Source organism: Salmo salar, chromosome 26 (assembly GCF_965601325.2).
Source record: "Salmo salar chromosome 26, fSalSal1, whole genome shotgun sequence".
Lineage (NCBI taxonomy): Eukaryota > Metazoa > Chordata > Actinopteri > Salmoniformes > Salmonidae > Salmo > Salmo salar.
This window is the reverse complement of record NC_138316.1, coordinates 1,057,392-1,081,346: the sequence shown is the minus strand read 5'-3', so window position 1 is coordinate 1,081,346 and position 23,955 is coordinate 1,057,392. Positions and strand designations below refer to the sequence as shown.

The 23,955-nt window shown below is 41.0% G+C and overlaps 1 protein-coding gene across 1 annotated transcript in view; it reads right to left on the bottom strand.

The window, feature by feature from the left end:
- The window catches only part of surf4l (surfeit 4, like), a 29,144-nt gene extending 6,179 nt beyond the window's left edge, over window positions 1–22,965 (bottom strand). The window contains exons 1-4 of the mRNA XM_014174788.3: window positions 22,747–22,965; window positions 16,598–16,784; window positions 5,807–5,883; window positions 5,612–5,655 (exon numbers count right to left, since the gene is read on the bottom strand). Of these exons, the coding sequence (XP_014030263.1) occupies window positions 5,612–5,655; window positions 5,807–5,883; window positions 16,598–16,784; window positions 22,747–22,794 (356 nt within the window). The 5' untranslated portion in view covers window positions 22,795–22,965. The remainder of the gene's footprint in view (window positions 1–5,611; window positions 5,656–5,806; window positions 5,884–16,597; window positions 16,785–22,746) is intronic.
- Between the last annotated feature and the right edge of the window lie 990 nt (window positions 22,966–23,955).

Genomic DNA, 23,955 nt, shown 5'->3' with positions numbered 1-23,955 from the left:
CAGCTGATTCAAATGATCAAGTCATCATCAAGCTTCAAGTGGCATTTATGTCTAATGACATCTATTTTTTGTCCTCATGTGTCTGTTTGTCAGCATAAAGTACTCTTTGGCCACAGCGACGGTGTGAGACCACACACACAATAAACACTCTCCTTCACTTCATCCATCTCCCTAAATCCTCTAGGTTATATCAACTGTGTCGGTGAACCCCTCCCGCATCTGAACTGGCTGACAGAGGGCACAGCATGATCATATGTGAGATGTCAGGTCAACAGGAAGTATTATTAAAGAGATGCATTACATTAAAATACAGATAGAGATGTATTAGTCCCAGAGTTTATGATCCAAGATCAGTTTTGCATTTCACCTCCTGATGACTGACCGTGTTAGAATAAAAAAAAACAAGGCTTTAATTATGCTCTCTCTATCCATCCGTCTCTCATCTGCAGGTATGTTTTGATGTGAGAGAGGAATCCAGTCCCATCATCGCCACCTCAACCACTCTTAAGATAACCTTCAGGCCAACTGGTGGCCCAAGGCTGGTTAGGAAACACTGCTAGAGACACTATGTAATTGTGATGAACTAAGAGAATATTAGGGTAGCACTGTAATTCATTAATCATATGCTGTCTACCTCTGTTCTTACCTCTTTCCCTTTCTGTCTTCTACACATCTCTCCCCACCTCACCTTTCTTGTTTTATAATGCACACCTTATGTGCATTTAAGTACAGCTTGAACTTGTATTTAGGCTACAATGTAGGGATTGCATGCGCGGTAATAACTACAGTACATGTATATAGGACTTGCATCCTTGGCACAAAGTTATTACAGTTGAAGTTGGAAGTTTACATACACCTTAGCCAAATACATTTAAATTCAGTTTCACAATTCCTACAATTTAATCCCAGTAAGAATTCCCTGTCTTAGGTCAGTTAGGATACCACTTTATTTTAAGAATGTGAAATGTCAGAAAAATAGTAGAGTATGATTTATTTATTTCATCACATTCCCAGTGGGTCAGAAGTTTCCATACAACCAATTAGTATTTGATAACATTGCCTACAAAATTGCTTAACTTGGGTCAAGCATTTCTGGTAGCGTTCCACAAGCTTCCCACAATAAGCTGGGTGAATTTTGGCCCATTCCTCCTAACAGAGCTGGTGTAACCGAGTCAGGTTTGTAGGCCTCCTTGCTCACACACGCTTTTTCTGTTCTACCCACACATTTTCTACAGGATTGAGGTCAGGGCTTTGTGATGCCACTCCAATACCTTGACTTTGTTGTCCTTAACTTGGGGTCATTGTCCATTTGGAAGACCCATTTGCGACCAAGCTTTAACTTCCCGACTGAAGTCTTGAGATGTTGCTTCAATATATTCACATAATTCTCCTGCCTCATTTTGTTAAGTGCACCAGTCCCTCCTGCAGCAAAGCACCCACACAACATGATGTTGCCACCCCCATGCTTCACGGTCGGGATGGTGTTCTTCAGCTTGCCAACCTCCCCCTTTTCTTCCAAACATAATGAAGGTCATTATGGCCAAACAGTTCTACTTTTGTTTCATCAGACCAGAGGACATTTCTCCATAAAGTACGATCTTTGTGCCCATGCGCAGTTGCAAACCATAGTCTGGCTTTTTTATGGCAGTTTTGGAGCAGTGGCTTCTTCCTTGCTGAGCAGCCTTTCAGGTTAAGTCGATATAGGACTTGTTTTACTGTCGATATCGATACTTTTGTACCCGTTTCCTCCAGCATCTTCAAAAGGTCCTTTGCTGTTGTTCTGGGATTCATTTGCACTTTTCGCACCAAAGTACGTTCATCTCTAGGAGACAGAATGCGTCTCTTTCCTGAGTGGTATGAAGGCTGCGTGGTCCCAAGGATGAACCAGACTTGTCGCCGTCTACAATTATTTTTCTGAGGGCTTGGCTGAATTCTTTTGATTTTCCCATGATGTCAAGCAAAGAGGCACTGAGTTTGAAGGTAGGCCTTGAAATACATCCACAGGTACACCTCCAATTGATTCAAATGATGCCTATCAGAAGCTTCTAAAGCCATGACATTTTCTGGAGTTTTTCAAGCTGTTTAAAAAAGGCACAGTCAACTTAGTGTATGTACGCTTCTGACCCACTGGAATTGTGATAAAGTGTATTATAAGTGAAATAATCTGTCTGTAAACAATTGTTTGAAAAATGTCATGTACAAAGTAGCTGTCCTAACCGACTTGCCAAAACTATAGTTTGTTAACAAGAAATTTGTGGAGTGGTTGAAAAACGAGTTAATGACTCCAACCTATGTGTATGTAAACTTCCGACTTCAACTGTATATTCTACTCAATCCATAGGCTTCATTAATGCCATTCAGACTTGAAGTTGAGACAACAACTATGATAGCTGAGGTTCATAGATTGGTTTGAATATTAGTTCAGAGCCTAACGTTTTGGGTTCCATACACAGATCAGCTACATACTGTAGCTCGTTACACATCCATAGGCATACAGTTATTTTATCCTCCACTACACAATAAGCAAGTATAACAGAACTCATATGGCAGGCAAAAACCTGAGAAAAAAATCCAACCAGCAAGTGTGGAAATCTGAGGTTTGTAGTTTTTCAAGTGATTGCCTATCTAATACACAGTGTCTGTGGGGTCATTTTGCACTTCCTAAGGCTTCCACTAGATGTCAACAGTCTTTAGAATGTTGTTTCATGCTTCTACTGTGAATGGGGAGAGAATAAGAGCCATTGGAATCAGATGACTGAGAAAATGACATGAGCTCAATCGCGTGCCCTCACGTGAGAGTTAGGTGTGTTCCTTTTCATTTTCAGACAAAGGAATCGTCCAGTTGGGATATTATGGAAGATTTATGATAAAAACATCCTAAAGATTGATTCTATACATCGTTTGACATGTTTCTACGAACTGTAATTTAACGTTTTTGACTTTGTCTTAACTTACTGCGCGAGCACAGTGCATTTGGATTACTCCACTGAATGCAAACCAAATGTAGGTATTTGGACATAAAGATTAACTTTATCGAACATTTATTCTGGAACTGGGATTCCTGGGAGTGCATTCCGATGAAGATCAAAGGTAAGTGAATATTTATAATGTTATTTGTGACTTCTGTTGACTCCAAAATGGCGGGTATCTGTATGGCTTCGTTTTGTGTCTGATCGCTGTACTCAGATTATTGCAAAGTTTGCTTTCGCCGTAAAGCGTTTTTCAAATCTGACACCGGTTGCATTAAGGAGAAGTGTATCTATAATTCTTTGAATAACAGTTGAATATTTTATCAACGTTTATGATAAGTATTTTTGTAAATAGATGTGCTTATTCACTGGAAGTTTTGGGAGGCAAAACATTTCTGAACATTACACGCCAATGTAAAATGGGGTTTTTGGATATAAATATGAACTCTATCGAGCAAAACATACATGTATTGTGTAACATGAAGTCCTATGAGTGCCATCTGATGAAGATCAAAGGTTAGTGATTAATTTTAGCTATATTTCTGACGCCTCTCCTTGCTTGGAAAATGGCTGTGTGGTTTTTCTTGTCTAGGCGCTGTCCAAACATAAATGTAATGTTATGCTTTCGCAGTAAAGCCTTTTTGAAATCGGACAGTGTGGTTGGATTAACGAGAAGTGCATCTTTAAAATGGGATATAATAGTTGTATGTTTGAGAAATTTGAATTATGAGATTTGTTGTTTTGAATTTGGAACCCTGCTTTTTCACTGGCTGTTGGCGAGTGCGTCCCACATACCCCAGAGAGCTTGACTCGTTATGACTTTATAGCTACTTACATCTGCTTCCCCCGTAATGTTTTGTCAGCCATCTTCGTTGAAGAAAGCCACCAGGGATGGGCGGCTAGCGTCAAATTCGTCATTGGAACCACTCGATGGGATTGATCAAATAAAAACCTTGGGACCCAAATGCATAATGAGTGCTCTAACTCCCCCTTGCGGTGGTCTGGAGCAATGAAGCCGTGACGCTGGGTACCGCTAAGTCCCACGGTCTAAGCTCGCAACTTTTAACTTCTATGGGCTACGTGGGACGCTAGCGGGACACAGCCAGTGAAATATCAGGGCAGCAAATTCGAAAACAACAAAATGTCATAATTCAACTTTCTCAAACATACAACTATTTTACACCATTTTAAACATACACTTCTCCTTGATGTAACCACATTGTCCGATTTAAAAAAGGCTTTACAGCGAAAGCAAAACATTAGATTATGTTAGGAGAGTACAGACACAAATAATCACACAGCCATTTTCCAAACAAGCATATATGTCACATAAACCCAAACCACAGCTAAATGCAGCACTAACCTTTGATGATCTTCATCAGATGACACTCCTAGGACATTATGTTACACAATACATGTATATTTTGTTCGATAAAGTCCATATTTATATCCAAAAACAGCATTTTACATTGGCGCATGATATTCAGAAAATGTATTCCCACCAAAACGTCCAGTGAATGTGCACATCAATTTATAAAAATACTCATCATAAACGTTGACAAAATATATAACAATTATTTTAACAATTATAGATAGACTACCCCTGGATGCAACCGCTGTGTCAGATTTTAAAATAGGTTTACGGAGAAAGCACATTTTTCAATAATCTGAGTACATAGCTCAGCCATCACAGCGAGCTATACAGACACCCATCAAGTTCAGGGCAACCTAAACTCAGAATTAGTATTAGAAATATTGTCTTACCTTTGCTGATCTTCATCAGAATGCACTCCCAGGACTGCTACTTCCACAAGAAATGTTGTTTTTGTTCGAAATACTCCATATTTATGTCCAAATAACTCTGTTTTGTTCGTGCGTACAGATCACTTATCCAAAGGCATAACGCGCGAGCGCGGAACGAGAGACGAAAAGTCAAAATGTTCCATTACCGTACTTAGAAGCATGTCAAACGCTGTTTAAAATCAATCTTTATGGAATTTTTAACGTAAAATTGCGATAATATTCCAACCGGACAATAGCATATTCATTCAAGAAGAAAAAGGAACGGCGCGCTTGTGGAACCGAGCATATCCAATCCCTTTGTTGCCAAGCAGTACACTCAGTAGCTGAGCTCTAATACTCTGCCCAGTGACAGGAGAATGCTCAAACCACTTTCTGAAGGCTGTTGACAGCCAATGGAAGCCTTAGGAAGTGCAACGTCACCCCACAGACACTGTAATTTCGATAGAGACTCAAAAGAAGAACTACAATTCTCAGACTTTCCACTTCCTGCTTGGATCTTTCGTAGGTTTTTGCCTGCCATATGAGTTCTGTTATACTCACAGACACCATTCAAACCGTTTTAGAAACTTTAGAGTGTTTTCTATCCAAATATACTAATAATATGCATATTCTAGTTTCTGGGCCAGAGTAGTAACCTGTTTAAATTGGGTACGTTTTTCATCCGGCCGTGAAAATACTGCCCCCTACACCCCAACAGGTTAAAGGAGGAACCACTATCATTTGCTGGGGCGTGTTGCTCTGATCTGTGCTTCACAGAAAGATTTTTTTTTAAAGACATATGACCACTAACTTGGCACTCATTGGTTCATATGAAAAAGACAAACAATTAAAGGACTCACCTCATCAAGAATTTAAGATCCCATAAAATGCTGTAGGCAATAGTCTGAAATGGTAAGATGATTTAGTGAGAGTCTGGTTTCCCTTATGTATTTAATTAACTATAAATATTGGAAACAGAATATAGTATCATGAATGGCTTCATCTTCCGCTGGATTCAGCCCATATACAATTAAGAAAAACAAGTTTAGACTTACCTGTAAAGAAAGGATTCCAAATAACGCAAAGCAAGCATACTGGACAAAATTCCTACTGAGGATAAGGACACAGCCACCTGTTTGAAGGAGAGATGAACAATAAATGTTTTTTTTTATTTAATTAGGTAAATCAGTTAACCTCTATGGGCTAGGTGGGACGCTTGCGTGATATTCAAATACCTTAGAAATACTTCAATTTCTCAAACATATGACTATTTTACACCATTTTAAAGACAAGACTCGTTAATCTAACCACACTGTCCGATTTTAAAAAGGCTTTACAACGAAAGCAAAACATTAGATTATGTCAGCAGAGTACCCAGCCAGAAATAATCAGACACCCATTTTTCAAGCTAGCATATAATGTCACATAAACCCAAACCACAGCTAAATGCAGCACTAACCTTTGATGATCTTCATCAGATGACAATCCTAGGACATTATGTTATACAATACATGCATGTTTTGTTCAATCAAGTTCATATTTATATCAAAAAACAGCTTTTTACATTAGCATGTGACTAGCATGTGACTAGCATTCCCACCGAACACTTCCGGTGAATTTACTAAATTACTCACGATAAACGTTCACAAAAAACAATTATTTTAAGAATTATAGATACAGAACTCCTTTATGCACTCGCTATGTCCGATTTTAAAATAGCTTTTCGGTGAAAGCACATTTTGCAATATTCTGAGTAGATAGCCCGGCATCACAGGGCTAGCTATTTAGACACCCACCAAGTGTGGTACTCCCCAAACTCCGATTTACTATTAGAAAAGTTTGATTACCTTTGCTGTTCTTCGTCAGAATGCACTCCCAGGACTCCTACTTCAATAACAAATGTTGGTTTGGTTCAAAATAATCCATAGTTATATCCAAATAGCGGCGTTTTGTTCGTGCGTTCAAGACACTATCCGAAGGGTAAATAAGGGTGACGCACCCGACGCGTTTCGTGACCAAAAAAATTCTAAATATTCCATTACCGTACTTCGAAGCATGTCAACCGCTGTTTAAAATCAATTTTTATGCTATTTTTCTCAGAAAAAAAGCGATAATATTCCGACCGGGAGTCGTCGTTTTCGTTCAAAGAGAGAGAAAGTAAACATGGTGTCGGCTCGTGCACGCGCCTCCTGTCTCATTGTCCTCGGATCGACCACTTTCCAAATGCGCTAATGTTTTTCAGCCAGGGGCTGCAAAGACATCATTCAGCTTTTTCCCGCCTTCTGAGAGCCTATGGGAGCGTTAGAAAATGTCACGTTATGCCAGAGATCCCCTGTTTTGGTTAGAGATGATCAAGAAGGCCATGAAATGGTCAGAGAGAGCGCTTCCTGTTTGGAATCTTCTCAGGTTTTGGCCTGCCATATGAGTTCTGTTATACTCACAGACACCATTCAAACAGTTTTAGAAACTTTAGGGTGTTTTCTATCCAAATCAAACAATTATATGCATATTCTAGTTACTGGGCAGGAGTAGTAACCAGATTAAATCGGGTACGTTTTTTATCCGGCCGTGCAAATACTGCCCCCTATCCCCAACAGGTTAAGAACAAATTATTATTTACAATGATGGCCTATCCTGGGACAATTGGGTCCTCATCCCTCATCTGCTAGATAGTGATGGGGAACAAAATCGATACAGTAACGTATCAGGATATTATATCAATATTTGACTGATAGGTAGTGTTAGCAAGCGCTAGTCGGCTGTACCTGCGTCAAAACTCGGGTATTATTCATCCTTTAGCCTTTTCTCAATCTTTGTTTTAAAGTGAGCCAACATGTTTTCAGCACTTTTATTTCAATGACTGATCAAAACTTATTTTAACATGCTTTCTCATCTCTCTGCAGCAGACATATAGTGAGTAATATGTTTGGAACGTCAAATCACAATATCGAATCGCAATACGTATAGAATCGTGAGAATTTCAATACATATCGTCTCGGCACATAAGAATCGTAATAATTGTATCGTGATGTCCCTGGCAATTCACAGCCCTACTAGCAGTCTCCCCAGGCAATGCCAGAAACGGCACCACCATATTCACTACATAGTACACAACAAGCCTCTCACACCTGGCTGTCCTGGTAGGTTCAGTAGCTAACCTAGCTGCTCTAGAACATTTAGTAACTCACCAACACCAAGACTTTGTCATTTCAAGTGTTTCACAGCATGAATGCTTTAGACACTGTACTATGGGTATAAAGCTCAGAAAAATACTATGACTAATTGTTAGCCTCATGTAAAAATTTACCTAACACTAATTAACAGTTATATCTTATGCCTACTATAGATTCAAATAATCAGTCTCAGGCGCCAACCTCATGCTGTCGGGTGAGACGCATGACGCTCAGACTATTTTAGTAAATATCTTTAAGTGGAAGAATATTTTCAGCAGCTACCTTGATTTGTTTATACACTGAACAAAAATAAAATTTCCAAGACTTTACTGAGTTACAGTTCATAAGGAAATAAGTCAATTGAAATTCATTACGCCGTAATCTATGGATTACACATGACTGGGAATACAGATATGCATCTGTTGGTCACAGATACAGTACCTTATTAAAAAAAAAAGAAAGTAGGGCGTGGATCAGAAAACCAGTCAGTATCTGGTGTAACCATTTCCTTCGCATAGAGTTGATCAGGCTGTTGATCGTGGCCTGTTGTCCCACTCTTCAATGGCTGTGCGAAGTTGCTGGAACACGCTGTCATACATGTCGATCCAGAGCACACCAAACATGCTCAATGGTTGACATGTCGGGTAAGTATGCAGGCCATGGAAGAACCGGGACATTTTCAGCATCTAGGAATTGTGTACAGAGCCTTGCGACATGGGGCCTTGCATTATCATGCTGAAACATCAGGTGATGGCGGTGGATCAAATGGCACAATGGGCCTCAGGATCTCATCACGGTATCTCCGTGCATTCAAATTGCGATCGATAAAATGCAACTGTGTTCATTGTCCGTAGCTTATGCCTGCCCATACCATAACACCACCATAGGGCACTCTGTTTACAACATTGACATCAGCAAACTGCTAGTCCACCCGACGCCAAACAAAAGGCTAGTCCACCCGACACCATGCAACCTGCTTGGTACAGTTCATCTGTAAAACCACACCTCTACAGCGTGCCAGTGGCCATCGAAGATGAGCATTTTCCCACAGAAGTCGGTTATAATGCCAAACCGCAGTCAAGTCAAGACCATGGTGAAGACGACGAGCATGCAGATGAGCTTCCTTAGATGGTTTCTGACAGTTTGTGCAGAAATGATTCGGTTGTGCATACTCGGTTTCATCAGCTGTCCGGGTGGTAGGTCTCAGACGATCCCGCAGGTGAAAAACCAGATGGAGGTTCTGGGCTGGCGTGATTACACGTGGTCTGCAGTTGAGGCCGGTTGGCCGTACTGCTAAATTCTCAAAACTGACATAGAGAAATGAACATTCAATTCTCTGGCAACAGCTCTGGAGGACATTCCTGCTGTCAGCATGGTCCCTCAAAACTTGAGACGGTTCATTCGGAAAGTATTCAGACCTCGACTTTTACCACATTGCAATTTAACAGACTTGTTCTAAAATTGATTAAATGATAGTCCACCCCATCTACACACAATACCCCATAATGACAAAGCAAAACAGGTTTAGAAATTTTTGCAAGTTTATAAAAAAAACGACTGAAATATAAAATGTATTCACGCTTTACTAAGTACTTTGTTGAAGCACCTTTGGCAGCGATTACAGCCTCGAGTCTTCTTGGGTATGACGCTACAAGCATGGCGCACCTGTATTTGGGGAGTTTCTCCCATTCTTCTCTGCAGATCCTCTCCAGCTCTGTCAGGTTGGATGGGGAGCGTCACTGCACAGCTTTTTTCAGGTCTCTCCAGAGATGTTCGATCAGGTTCAAGTCCGGGCTCTGGCTGGGCCACTCAAGGACATTCAGAGACTTGTTCTGAAGCCACTCCTGCATTGTGTTGGCTGTGTGTTTAGGGTCTTTGTCCTGTTGGAAGGTGAACCTTGATACCAGTCTGAGGTCCTGAGCACGTTTTCATCAAGGCTCCCTCTGTACTTTGCGCCGTTCATCTTTCTCACGATCCTCGAATAGTCTCCCAGTCCCCGCCGTTGAAAAACATCCATAGCATGATGCTGCCACCAACATGCTTAAACGTAGGGATGATGCCAGGTTTACTCCGATGTGACGCTTTGCATTCAGGCCAAAGAGATCAATCTTGGTTTCATCAGACCAGAGAACCTTGTTTATCATGGTCAGAGTCCTTTAGGTGCCTTTTGGCAAACTCCAAGAGGACTGTCATGTGCCTTTTACTGAGGCACGGCTTCCGCTTGGCCACTCAACCAAAAAAGCCTGATTGGTGGAGTGCTGATGAGATGGTTGTCCTTCTGGAAGATTCTCCTACCTCCACAGAAGAACTCTGGGGCTCTGTCAGAGCAACCATCGGGTTCTTGGTAACCTCCCTGACCAAGGCCCATCTCCCCCAATTGCACAGTTTGGCCAGGAGGCCAGCTCTAGGAAGAGTCTTGGTGGTTCAAAACGTATTCTACTTAAGAATGATGGAGGTCCCTGTGTTCTTGGGGACCTTCAATGCTGCAGACATGTTTAGGTACCATTCCCCAAATCTGTGCCTTGACACAATCCTGTCGTCTCGGAGCTCTACAGACAATTCATTCGACCTCATGGCTTGGTTTTTGCTCTGACATGCACTGTCAACTGTGGGACCTTGCATACAGTTACAAGAAAAAGTATGTGAACCCTTTGGAAATACCTGTATTTCTGCATAAATTGGTCATACAATTTGATCTGATCTTCATCTAGGTCACAATAGACAAACAGTCTGCTTAAAACTAATACCACATATTGACGTTTTCATGTCTTTATTGAACACACCGTGTAAACATTCACAGTGCAGGGTGGAAAAAGTATGTGAACCCTTATTTAATAACTGGTTGACACTCCTTTGGCAGCAATAACCTCAACCAAACGTTTTCTGTAGTTGCAGATCATTCCTCTTTATAAAACTGTTTCAGTTCAGCAATATTCTTGGGATGTCTGGTGTGAACTGCTCGAGGTCATGCCACAGCATCTAAATCAGGTTGAGGTCAGGACTCTGACTGGGCCACTCCAGATGGCGTATTTTCTTCTGTTGAAACCATTCCATTGTTGATTTACTTCTGTGTTTTGGGTTGTTGTCCTATTGCATCACCCAACTTCTGTTGAGCTTCAATTGGCGGACAGATAAAGACATTTTTCAGAATGTAAGGCTAAGTTTGGGAATTCATTTTTTTCCATCGATGATACCCCCAAACCATGATGCTCCCTCCACCATACTTTACAGTTGGGATGAGTTTTTGATGGTGTGCTGTGCCTTTTTTTCTCTCCACAGTGTTGTGTGTTCCTTCCAAACAACTCAACTGTAGTTTCATCTGTCCACAGAATATTGAGCCAGTTGCGCTGTGGAACATCCCGGTGCACTACTGCAAACCTCAGACGAGCAGCAATTTTTTTTTGGACAGCAGTGGCTTCTTCCGTGGTGTTCTCCCATGAACACCATTCTTGTTTAGTGTTTTACGTATCGTGGACACGTCAGAGATGTTAGCATATTCCAGAGATTTCTGTAACTCTTCAGCTGACACGCTAGGATTCGTCTTATCCTCCTTGAGCAATCTGCGCTGTGCTCTTGCAATCATCTTTGCAGGACGGCCACTCCTAGGGAGCGTAGCAACAGTGCTGAAATTTCTCCATTTATAGACAATTTGTCTTACCGTGGACTGATTAACATCAAGGCTTTGAGATACTTTTGTGACCCTTCCCAGCTTTATGCAAGTCAACAATTCTTAATCTTCTGAGATCTCTTTTGTTCGAGGCATGGTTCACATCAGGCAATGCTTCTTGTGAATGGCAAACAAACTTGTGAGTGTTATTTATAGGGCAATGTAACTAACCAACATCTCCAATCTCATCTCATTGACTGGACTCCAGGTTAGCTGACTCCTGACTCCAATTAGCTTTTGGAGAAGTCATTAACCTAGGAGATTACATACTCAACGCTGTGCGTTACAGGGAAGACGTCCTCCTCCCTCATGTGGTACCCACCCTGCAGTCTCATCCTGACATGACCCTCCAGCATGACAATGCCACCAGCCATACTGGTCTTTCTGTGCATGATTTCCTGCAAGATAGGAATGTTAGTGTTCTGCCATGGCCAGCAAAGAGCCCGGATCTCAATCCCATTGAGCACGTCTGGGACCTGATGGATCGGAGGGTGAGGGCTAGGGACATTCCCATCCAGAAATGTCCGGGAACTTGCAGGTGCCTTGGTGGAAGAGTGGGGTAACATCTCACAGCAAGAACTGGAAAATCTGGTGCAATCCATGAGGAGATGCACTGCAGTACCTAATGCAGCTGGTGGCCACACCAGATGTTACTTTTGACCCCCCCCTTTGTTCAGGGACACATTATTCCATTTCTGTTAGTCACATGTCTGTGTAACTTGTTCAGTTTGTGTCTCAGTTGATGAATCTTATGTTTATACAAATATTTACACATTACGTTTGCAGAAAATAAACACACAGTTGACAGTGAGAGGCCATTTCTTTATTTGCTGAGTTAAAATACAGTTGAAGTCAGAAGTTTACAAACACCTTAGCCAAATACATTTAAACTCAGTTTCACAATTCCTGACATTTATTCCTAGTAAAAATTCCCCGTCTTAGGTCAGTTAGGATCACCACTTTATTTTAAGACTGAAATGACAGAACAAGAGTAGATATAATTATTTCAGGTTTTATTGCTTTCATCACATTCCCAGTGGGTCAGAAGTTGACATACACTCAATTAGTATTTGGTAGCAGTGCCTTTAAAAATTGTTTAACTTGAGTCAAGAATTGTGTAGCCTTCCACAAGCTTCCCACAATAAGTTGGGTGAATTTTGGCCCATTCCTCCTGACAGAGCTGGTGTCACAGAGTAAGGTTTGTAGGCCTCCTTTCTCACACACGCTTTATCAGTTCTGCCCACACATTTTCTATGGGATTGAGGTTAAGGCTTTGTGATGGCCACTCCAATACCTTGACTTTGTTGTCCTTAAGCCATTTTGCCACAACTTTGGAAGTATGCTTGGGGTCATTGTCCATTTGGAAAACCCATTTGCGACCAAGCTTTAACTTCTTGACCGATGTGCTGAAATGTTGCTTCAATATATCCACATGATTTTCCTTCCTCATGTATGCATTCACTACTGTAAGTCGCTCTGATAAGAGCGTCTGCTAAATGACTAGAATGTAAATGTAAAAAAATGATGCCATCTATTTTATGAAGTGCACCAGTCCCTCCTGCAGCAAAGCACCCCCACAACATGATGCTGTCACCCCCGTGCTTCACGGTTGGGATGGTGTTCTTCAGCTTGCCAGCCTACCCCTTTTTCCTCCAAACATAACGATGGTCATTATGGCCAAACAGTTCTACTTTTGTTTCATCAGACCAGAGGAGATTTCTTCAAAAAGTACAATCTTTGTCCCCATGTGCAGTTGCAAACCGTTGTCTGGCTTTTTTTAATGGCGGTTTTGGAGCAGTGGCTTCTTCCTTGCCGAGTGGCCTTTCAGGTTATATCGATATAGGACTCGTTTTACTGTGGATATAGATACTTTTGTACCTGTTTCCTCCAGCATCTTCACAAGGTCCTTTGCTGTTGTTCTGGGATTGATTTGCACTTTTCCCACCAAAAAACGTTCATCTCTTGGAGACAGAACGCGTCCCCTTCCTGAGCGGTATGACGGCTGCGTGGTACCTTCAGGTGTTTATACTTGCTTACTATTGTTTGTACAGATGAACGTGGTACCTTCAGGTGTTTGTAAATTGCTTCCAGGATGAACCAGACTTGGAGGTCTACACTCTCTCTCCCCCCCCCCCCAGGTCTTTGCTGATTTTTTTTGGGATTTTCCCATGATGTGTGTAACCGAGTCAGGTTTGTAGGCCTCCTTGCTTGCACACGCTTTATCAGTTCTGCCCACACATTTTCTATGGGATTGAGGTCAGGGCTTTGTGATGGCCACTCCAATACCTTGACAAAGGGGCACTGAGTTTGAAGGTAGGCCTTGAAATACATCCACAGCTACACCTCCAATTGACTCAAATGATGTCAATTAGCCTATCAGAAGCTTCTAAAGCCATGAAATAATTTTCTGGAATTTTCCAAGCTGTTTAAAGGCACAGTGAATTTAGTGTATGTAAACTTCTGACCCACTGTAATTGTGTATCAGTGAATTATAAGTGAAATAATAAGTCTGTAAACAATTGCTGGAAAATTACTTGTGTCATGCACAAAGTAGATGTCCAAACCGACTTGCCAAAACTATAGTTTGTTAACAACACATTTTTGGAGTGGTTGAAAAACGAGTTTTAATGACTCCAACCTAAGTGTATGTAAACTTCAGACTTCAACTGTAGATCCATGACTACATGGAACTCTATTCCACATCAGGTAACTGATGCACGCAGTAGAATCATATTTTAAAAACACAGGTAAAAATACACCTTATGAAACAACGGGACTGTAGAGACAAATGGGTAAAGACCCATGCAATTCTGGGATCTTCTTTTTTAGCTCATGAAACATGTTACCTACCAACTAGTGATGCACCGATATGACATTTTTGGCCGATACCGATATCGAATGTTTTCCTTGACAAAAAATTCCTGCGGCCTTTTAAGCATTCTAGTTCAGTTTATTTATTTCACTGTGTACAGCCTTATCTATGGATTGTGGCTCAATGACATGGGTTATCAGTCTGCTCAGTGACACCCAGAGAACATTAGCATCATAGCTCAGACTCTGAAATAACTGAATTGAGCCACATTTATTTGCAACCGATGTGTATTGAACACTATTCGAGGAAAAACAATACTGTGTGGATGTTTAGGAGCCTGATAACTCTGAGGACGCTGGGAAAAAATATATTGGGTATTGAGTAGACTGTTACCCCATTTCATTGATCCCCAATCCTTAGGTAAAGCTGTACAGTGCAATATGAATGTCAATACACTCAATAGGCTGACTGGGGAGGTGATTTCACACAAGTCACAGTCCCGCGATAAGAGCTACAATGCTAATATTTGCATAAACTCTCCACAGTTGTGTTCCCGTGGGTGTCACAGAGTAGACTGAAACCCCATTTCATTGCTTCACATTCCAACCTTGTTTAACAATATCTAGTCTAAATATGGCATGATTCCACCAATTGTAACCTTCTGCATCACTTTAAAAGAGGTACTTTTATTTTGAAGGCAAACTCCCCTATTGTGCCTAGCTTCACAACACACAACCCTGTCAGGTCGAGCCTCACTAGCCAGATGAAGCTACCTGGCTGCTTATAACGTTAGCTTTGGGCAACAGGGTTAATTAACTGGCTAGCTATTTAATTTTCATTAACTGAACTTTCAATAGGCGAACAACTAGTGGCTACCAAGCTAATACTTACTCACAAGGATTACTAAATCATTGCTAAGAATAGTGGAAATGACTGCAGTTTCTACTGGTCATTGTTTTCAGGCTGGTTGTATTGGTGCTACTAGGTACCAAGCTAAAGCTAGCTAGCTACCCCAGAACTTGCGGTCAAACAAATAATGCTTCATTACCTACGCGGTATTGTAAACACATTGTTCGTGGCCAATGTTTGCAGACTTTTTTTTTTTTACAGCTTTGACAGTGCTACTGATAGTAGTGGTGGCGCTTGGCTTGCATGTGCAAATTCAGAAGACAACATTCTATAATAGAATGGTGTTATTTGACGTGTCAAATTAAAAGCTTCATTAACGCATCAAAGTGTTATTGGCAAATAGTGTTATTTGACGTGCATCTTTTTTGACACGCAAAGACCCAAACGGTGTTCCATAGTATGTCGTGAAGCTAATAGCAGTGATGCTATTAATGTGTAACTCTGGTATTGGCAACATCTGAACAATAGCGCACGTGGTAACGTTAGTGTGTACCGGTGCTCGACCAGTCGTGAAAGCCAACATCACCCACGACAAAACGGTTGATTGTCAATGGCAATGAATTCCATTATCTTGCCATTAATGGATTTCGCCTTTGAGTTGTCTCGCCGAAATATTCTTACTCTTTCAAATTAGTGCTCGATCCACACAGCAGACATTGTGGGCGAGGTTAGGAATGCTGTGTTGTGTAGTGCAAATTTTATGTGGCGTCATTAGGTCATGTACCTACGTTATATAGGTATGCACGTAAGCTTTGACATTGGTTTTAGACATCGGCCGATACTGATGTTCGCATTTTTAGCTAATATCGGCCTATTCCGATATGTTCACAGATATATTTTGCATCCCTAGTACCAACACTTTACATGTTGCATATATATATATATATATATATATATATATATATATATATATATATATATATATATATGCACACACTTTGTCCCATCTTCACGGTTCATCTTGGGTTAATTCAAACCAGGAATCTGTACAGCCATATATCCAATATAGTTTATGGAATCAATTGAACAAATGCAAATAAGACTGCTATATACACCTATTTCAAACCCAGTAAGGAAAATAGTACTGTCATAAGGAAATAAGGAATAATAATAATAATAAATAAGGAAAATAGTACTGTCAAATACATTACTGTATTTTGCTTTACAGCAGAGATGCTGTATTAAGCTGGCAACTCTGGTGCCAGTATAATGCTGTAAATGTACAGGGAAAAGCTTTACAGTGCAACTGCTCTAGTAGGTTCAGTAACAGGTTCAAGTAACTCACCTAGCTGTCCTAGCAGGTTCAGTAACACAAAGCAGGCGGCCAGAAAGTAGCCACAGCTCCAGGTGGCCTCAATGTAATCCCGCTGCTCATTCCACTGGAACCACATGCGGATGCCGTCCTCCAGGAAGGTGCTGATCAGACACAGGCGCGCCACGTGAGGAAGGTATTGTTTGGTCACTCTCAGGAACTGCCAGAAAAGAGGAAGTGGTTGGTTAAATGGTTACAGTCAGAGAGAGTAGCTCAGTCACAACACATGCAGTTGCAGGTTTGAGGTTAAGTTTTCCCTAGGTACAGATCTAGGATCCCTCCCTCAATCCAAACCTTAACCATGAGTGGGGAAAATGCTAAAATGACCCAAGATCAGTATCTAAGTTCAACTATTGTAGTCATTAGTGGCGTTTCAGGCAGGTCGTCTTCTGTCCAGTCACAAGTGTTGAATGTCTCAGGTTAATATGACATCTTCTGAGATGCGTTGGCATAGTAACAGACAACCTGGAACGCCCCCAGCATTGCCACTGGTTGGAGCAAGGAGAAGATGATTTGCTTACCGGGTATGTATTCTTATAAGCAGATTTACGAACTAGTCGGTTGTGTCTACAGGGGAACGGTGAAGGGAGGGAGCACTGTTGCAGTAGGGCTTGTACTGTCCCTCTGATGTTAGGCTATAAGCTTGGATATATCAGTACACTAGAAAGTAGGCTAATAGTAGTGATGGGGCAGGGTGGGGGGGGGGGGGGGGGTGGAGGAAAATCGATAGTTACATATCGAAGTTAGGGTTGCAAAGGATCGTAAACTTTCTGGTAAATTTCCATGGGAATTTCAGCCCGTGAATTTGGGGAATTTTGCTTAACCTGTTAGGGCTAGGAGGCAGCATTTGCACGTCTGGATAAAAAAATGTACCCGATTTAATCTGGTTACTAATCCTACCCAGTAACTAGAATATGCATATACTTATTATATATGGATAGAAAACACTCTAAAGTTTCTAAAACTGTTTGAATGGTGTCTGTGAGTGTAACAGAACTCATTTGGCAGGCAAAACCCTGAGACATTTTCTGACAGGAAGTGGATACCTGATGTGTTGTATTACCTTTAAACCTATCCCATTGAAAAACACAGGGGCTGAGGAATATTTTGGCACTTCCTATTGCTTCCACTAGATGTCACCAGCCTTTACAAAGTGTTTTGAGTCTTCTGGAGGGAGATCTGACCGAACAAGAGCCATGGAACGATGATGTCCCATTAGACACCTGGCGCGCGAGTTCATGTTGGGTACCCTCGTTCCAATACGTTATAAAAGAGTATGCATTCGTCCACCTTGAATATTATTCATGTTCTGGTTAAAAAAGGCCCTAATGATTTATGCTATACAACGTTTGACATGTTTGAACGAACGTAAATATATTTTTTCCCCTCGTTCATGACGAGAAGTCCGGCTGGCTTAGATCATGTGCTAACAAGACGGAGATTTTTGGACATAAATGATGAGCTTTTTTGAACAAAACTACATTCGTTATGGACCTGTGATACCTGGAAGTGACATCTGATGAAGAGAATCAAAGGTAATGGATTATTTACATAGTATTTTCGATTTTAGATCTCCCCAACATGACGTCTAGTCTGTATCGCAACGCGTATTTTTCTGGGCGCAGTGCTCAGATTATTGCAAAGTGTGATTTCCCAGTAAGGTTATTTTTAAATCTGGCAAGTTGATTGCGTTCAAGAGATGTAAATCTATAATTCTTTAAATGACAATATAATATTTTACCAATGTTTTCTAATTTTAATTATTTAATTTGTGACGCTGACTTGACTGCCGGTTATTGGAGGGAAACGATTTCCTCAACATCAATGCCATAGTAAAACGCTGTTTTTGGATATAAATATGAACTTGATAGAACTAAAAATGCATGCATTGTCTAACATAATGTCCTAGGAGTGTCATCTGATGGAGATTGTAAAAGGTTAGTGCATCATTTTAGCTGGTTTTATGGTTTTGGTGACCCTGTCTTTGACTTGACAAAACATTACACACAACTCTTGTAAATGTACTGTCCTAACATACTCTAAATTTATGCTTTCGCCGTAAAACCTTTTTGAAATCGTAAAACGTGGTTAGATTAAGGAGATGTTTATCTTTCAAAGGGTGTAAAATAGTTGTATGTTTGAAAAATTTGAATTTTGACATTTATTTGGATTCAAATTTGCCGCTCTTGAAATGCACCTGCTGTTGATGGAGTGCACCACGGGTGGCACGCTAGCGTCCCACCTAGCCCATAGAGGTTAAAATAAGTGTTCATTCAGTATTGTTGTAATTGTCATTATTACAAATAAATAAAAATTGGCCGATTAATCGGTATCGGCTTTTTTGGGTCCTCCAATAATCGGTATCGGCGTTGAAAAATCATAATTGGTCGACCTCTAGTAAAGTCTACTCAACAGGGTTTGGGTCAAATCCATTGTGATTACAGTCAATTCAGAAAGTAAACCCAATTCCAAATTGTCCTCATTAAAGAGAATTTAAATATTAGTGTGCTTTCCGATTTGTCTGGAATTGGAAATGACCCCAACCCTGATACTCATACCCGTCAGTAGGCAGAATTTAATGTATGATTTAACTATAACTTCTGTTCTTGTGCCAGTTTCATTGATGTACAAAATTGTATGCATTACAGCTTAGATTTTGCCATTGAAAGTGCTACCTTTCAATCTACCCTTCTAAGCTAAATTATAAACAAATTCATAGATTTGTTTGTCTACCTGTTGTCCGGATGTTCAACAAAGCTGACCAAAAAGATACCGCGTCTGGCCCGCAAGGATATTCATGCTGAGAACCTGCTGTCAGACCAGGCGTGATTACTGCAGGTACATAGTACTTTTATAAAAACAATCTCAAAATGTTTATCCACTTTGACTCTGCACTAACTCTTACGCACCCAGATAAAAAAAGGCGACATGGCCGATGGTGCTGCCAATACTGCTATCACCACCAATGTACAGAGCTGGGAGGAAGAATGTCCACTCAACCATCTTTGAGGCCAAGCACACCTGATTCAACTTGTCATATAATCATCAAGCCTTCAATGAGCTGAATGAGATGTATATGTCCAGGACTACAACAAACATGTGTACTGTTGGGGGTACTCAAGGACCAGGGTTGGGAAACACTGCTCTAATAGACAGGTTGGAACCAACATGGCTGAATACCTCTGGCGGGTGGCAAAGAAACCCGACCCCTCTGGAGGTGCAGTTGTAAATCTCATAGGCTGACCACACCGCTCGCTTCGCATGCGCGTTGCAAAATAAATGTAGAAATCCATGTTATTCAATTATTGCACCCACACAGCTCGCGCGCGCCAACAAGGGTCTACGTTGCCAAGGGCTTAAATAGAAGGCATTCCTATTTCCTACCTGTCCCATCTCCTCATTGGTTTATAGAAACAGGTACCCACGTGCCATCTCCTCATTGGTTATACCCACATGGGTGATTGAAAGACGAACTGTTTTGCCGGTCATAATACTATGAAAGTTTAGATGCCAATCACCATATAAGTTCAATGACGAAAAAACCTGGAAGGAGGAGAGACGACTAGAAACGATTCGGTTGACCGTTTTATGTGTGGATTAATTGTCGGAGTAGAGGACCTTGTGCATTTCAGGTAAAATAACTTATATCCCAGGACAAATTAGCTAGCAACAGCATGCTAGCTAAATAGGACAAATTAGATAGCAAATGCAAGCTAACTAGCTAAATTGCCATACATTTAATGCTTTCCGACCTGTCCCCAAATTAATGTAATTGGTTCAGAGTTTGTTTTGATATTTTAACCTGCGGGTCGTGATCGCGTTTGGTGTAGGGGGACAACATATATTTATGCACGATGGCGCACGCGCGCAGCAGGTTTGGGTTCCGTGTCAGACTGGTGCTAAAGTATGCACCGTACAGACACGAGGGAGACAAGGGGATAGTGTTCTGGTTGGGAAGCACACCATCCTGTGTAGACAGAGGAGACTGGCAGTACTGCAGTTTAACTGACACGGAGTCCAGAAGACACCCCCAGAGAAGTCAATTTTCAAAAGTAGGCACCGGATAGACACAATGGAGTGGAGGATGGCCACTAAAATAAGTTGATGCTGCTGTTCTTGTTTGGTTGGGTTCATTTTGTAATATAATCTCCTCCCCCACAGTTAATCATTTATTTGACTTAGAAGCTGTATTTATTTATTTATTGATGTGATTTTTTTTATGGTTGAACAAAATAAATGTTCAACAGTTATTGTGAATGGAACCCTAGGATAATTTGGCTATTTTAAATAGGCAATTTCATTTTTGTCAATAATCTCACCATTGTCATAGTAGCTGGATATTGTGATAGTGGTGTAAAGTACTATACATATGGACTGATTTATAGGCGGTGTCAGAGGAAAGCCCATAAATTTGTCAGACTCCAGAGACCCTAGTTATGGACTGTTTTCTCTGCTACCGCACGGCAAGCGGTACCGGAGCGCCACGTCTAGGACCAAAAGGCTCCTCAACAGCTTATACCCCCAAGCCATTAGACTGCTGAACAATTCATTACAATCGCCACCGGACAATTTACATTGACACCCCCCCTCCCTTTTGTACACTGCTGCTACTCGCTGTTTGTTTGTTACATATGCATAGTCACGTCGCCCCCACCTACATGTACAGATTACCTCAACTAGCCTGTGCCCCCTGTATATAGCCTCGTTATTGTGTTACTTTTTTATTTTAGCTTGCTTGGTCAAGAAGAAATTATTTAACTGCACTGTTGGTTAAGGGCTTGTAAGTAAGCATTTCACGGTAAAGTCTACACTTGTTGTATTCGGCGCATGTGGCAAATAAAGTTTCATTTGCAGTGTACATTGCTGCTATGAGATAAATGAGTACAGCATTACACGAGTAATATTGGCAGGTCATAAAAGGATCTTATTTTGGTTGGATATGAGTTATAAGGAAGTCAGAAATAGGATGTCTTATTCAGGTTGGATTCTGATTGCATATCAATGTTTTTTTAGACATCATATTGACAAATCTGACAGTCATACTACCTCGGGTATGTGTAAGTGAAGTGGGTTCATAAAAACTTAAGTATCCATCTTAGAAATATTTCACATACAAACGTTATATGTCCAATCTCAAAATCAAATAAGATAAACAAAAATAACATTGTCTCTGTGGTAGAATGTTTCTTTTGATTGGCGTTTTTCTTAAACGTATTTAAATCCCATCAGGTAGCCTGATTTCAGATTTCCATGTGAACAGGATTATAATATTTCTTGCAAAGCATGTAAACGTTTTAAACAAACTATAATATTAATCTGACTATCCATGGTACTGTGTTTACGGCAAACAGCCCGAGGTAGACAATTCATAGACGCTAACTGATTTAGCGGTCCACCGCTTACCTGTTGATGATAGTATATTCTGACTGGGGGAGTTTTGTTAAGAGCCCGACACTAGTCTAAACATGAACATATTGCATGCGGTACGTTTTTGGAAACATAAGGAACGTATCTTTCATTTAAGCTTAAAGATTTTCTAAAACTAATGGGTAAACTACGACACACCTTTATATGGTTTGTGTTCCCACACGGCCATATCTCCATGTTTACATTGCTTGTTTCCAAAAGACTGGTGGAAGACATAGGCGGCCACGTGCTAATCAGCCATATAGCTTGCGCTGAACACCTGTGTGTAAGCATAACTGCTACAGTAACTATATATGTTTTTATTACAACAATTCTGTCAAGGGCAAATCAGCATATGTTTCGAAAACAATGATTGTTGACGTTTCTAAGAGTATAAACACAGCGTCGGAAATGTACCAAATGCGTAAGAATGTAACCGCTGAAACTCATACATATGGAGGAGCAAAAGTGTTTTCGAAAGCTAAACCAGAGGTACCCACTACTGCAACTGTTTCGGCTTCATGACTGTACGATTGAAGAATAACTCAAACGGGAAGGGACTACACCATCATTGTTCATTCATTTACATTAACTTTTTTATCCACATTCTAGTTTCGCTATCATGAAAAAGTGAGAAGACTCCCTCCCCCTTATTCAATGATGACTCCGGTCTGGTTCTGCTGTGGCCGCGAGGGCCTTGTCGGTGCACTGCTTACCTGGTCCGCCACGTCCTCCGCATTGCTCATCAGATCATTCTGCCCCATGTCACGCTCTGAGTCTGGTACTGCTGGTGCCACTGCAGTTTCCTAAATTTCTAACTGACAAAAATCTGACCTGTCGCCTTGGGTTCTTTCAGACGCTAGCTCCTCTTCATCGAAGAAGTGCAAGCGCTACCTCCGCCCCATAACACAGCTCCCTCTGTAGGCAGTAATTGCCATAGCGTGCCACGTATACTGAACCAAGGGGCTAGTGTTCCGGTTGGGAAGCACGCCATCCAATGTAGACCGAGGAGACTGGCGGTACTACAGTTTAACTGATGCGGAGCCCAGAAGACGCCCCCCAAAGAGAAGTCAAATTTCAAAATTATTTAAAAATAAACTTTCATCATCACCTTTGTCTTCGAGGCCAATTTTTTTCCATCAGTCACAGCCGAAGTTTTATATTTTACATTTTATATTCATGCTGTTAGGGCTCCTGAGTGGCACAGTGGTCTAAGGCACTGCATCTCAGTTATAACAGTCCCTGGTTCAAATCCAGGCTGTATCACATCTGGCTGTGATTGGGAGTCCCATAGGTTAGTGCACAATTGGCCCAGCATCGCCAGGGTAGGCTGTCATTGTAAATAAAAATGTGTGTTTAACTGACTTGCCTAGTTAAATAAAGGTAAAATGTGTCACATGCGCACACAGAAGGAAAAACTCTTTAATCACTCATGCAATCTCCTCTGGTGTTATAATGGAAAGTGGGATCCATTGGACGTCCCTACCCTAAACTCTAAGTTAACTAACCTTAAGCCTAACCAGTGGTGAACCGTCTTCCAGGGCAGGTGGGGCATTGAATTGAACCTGTTTAGCTAAAAACAAGAATTTGAATTATTATTATATATATATTTTTGATGTGCCTGTTTTGCATGTTATTTTGGCATTAATATGTGTCACATATCAGTTTGCAAACAATGTAAAAAAAAAAAAAAAAAAAAAAACTATAATAATTGAGGTTAATTGAGCCCTGTTGGGGCTCGGGGGCAGTATTGAGACATTTTGAAAAAAATATGTGCCCATTTTTAACTGCCTCCTACACCAACTCAGAAGCTAGGATATGCATATTATTAACACATTCGGATAGAAAACACTCTGAATTTTCTAAAACAGTTTCAATGGTGTCTGTAAGTATAACAAAACTCATATTGCAGGCAAAAACCTGTG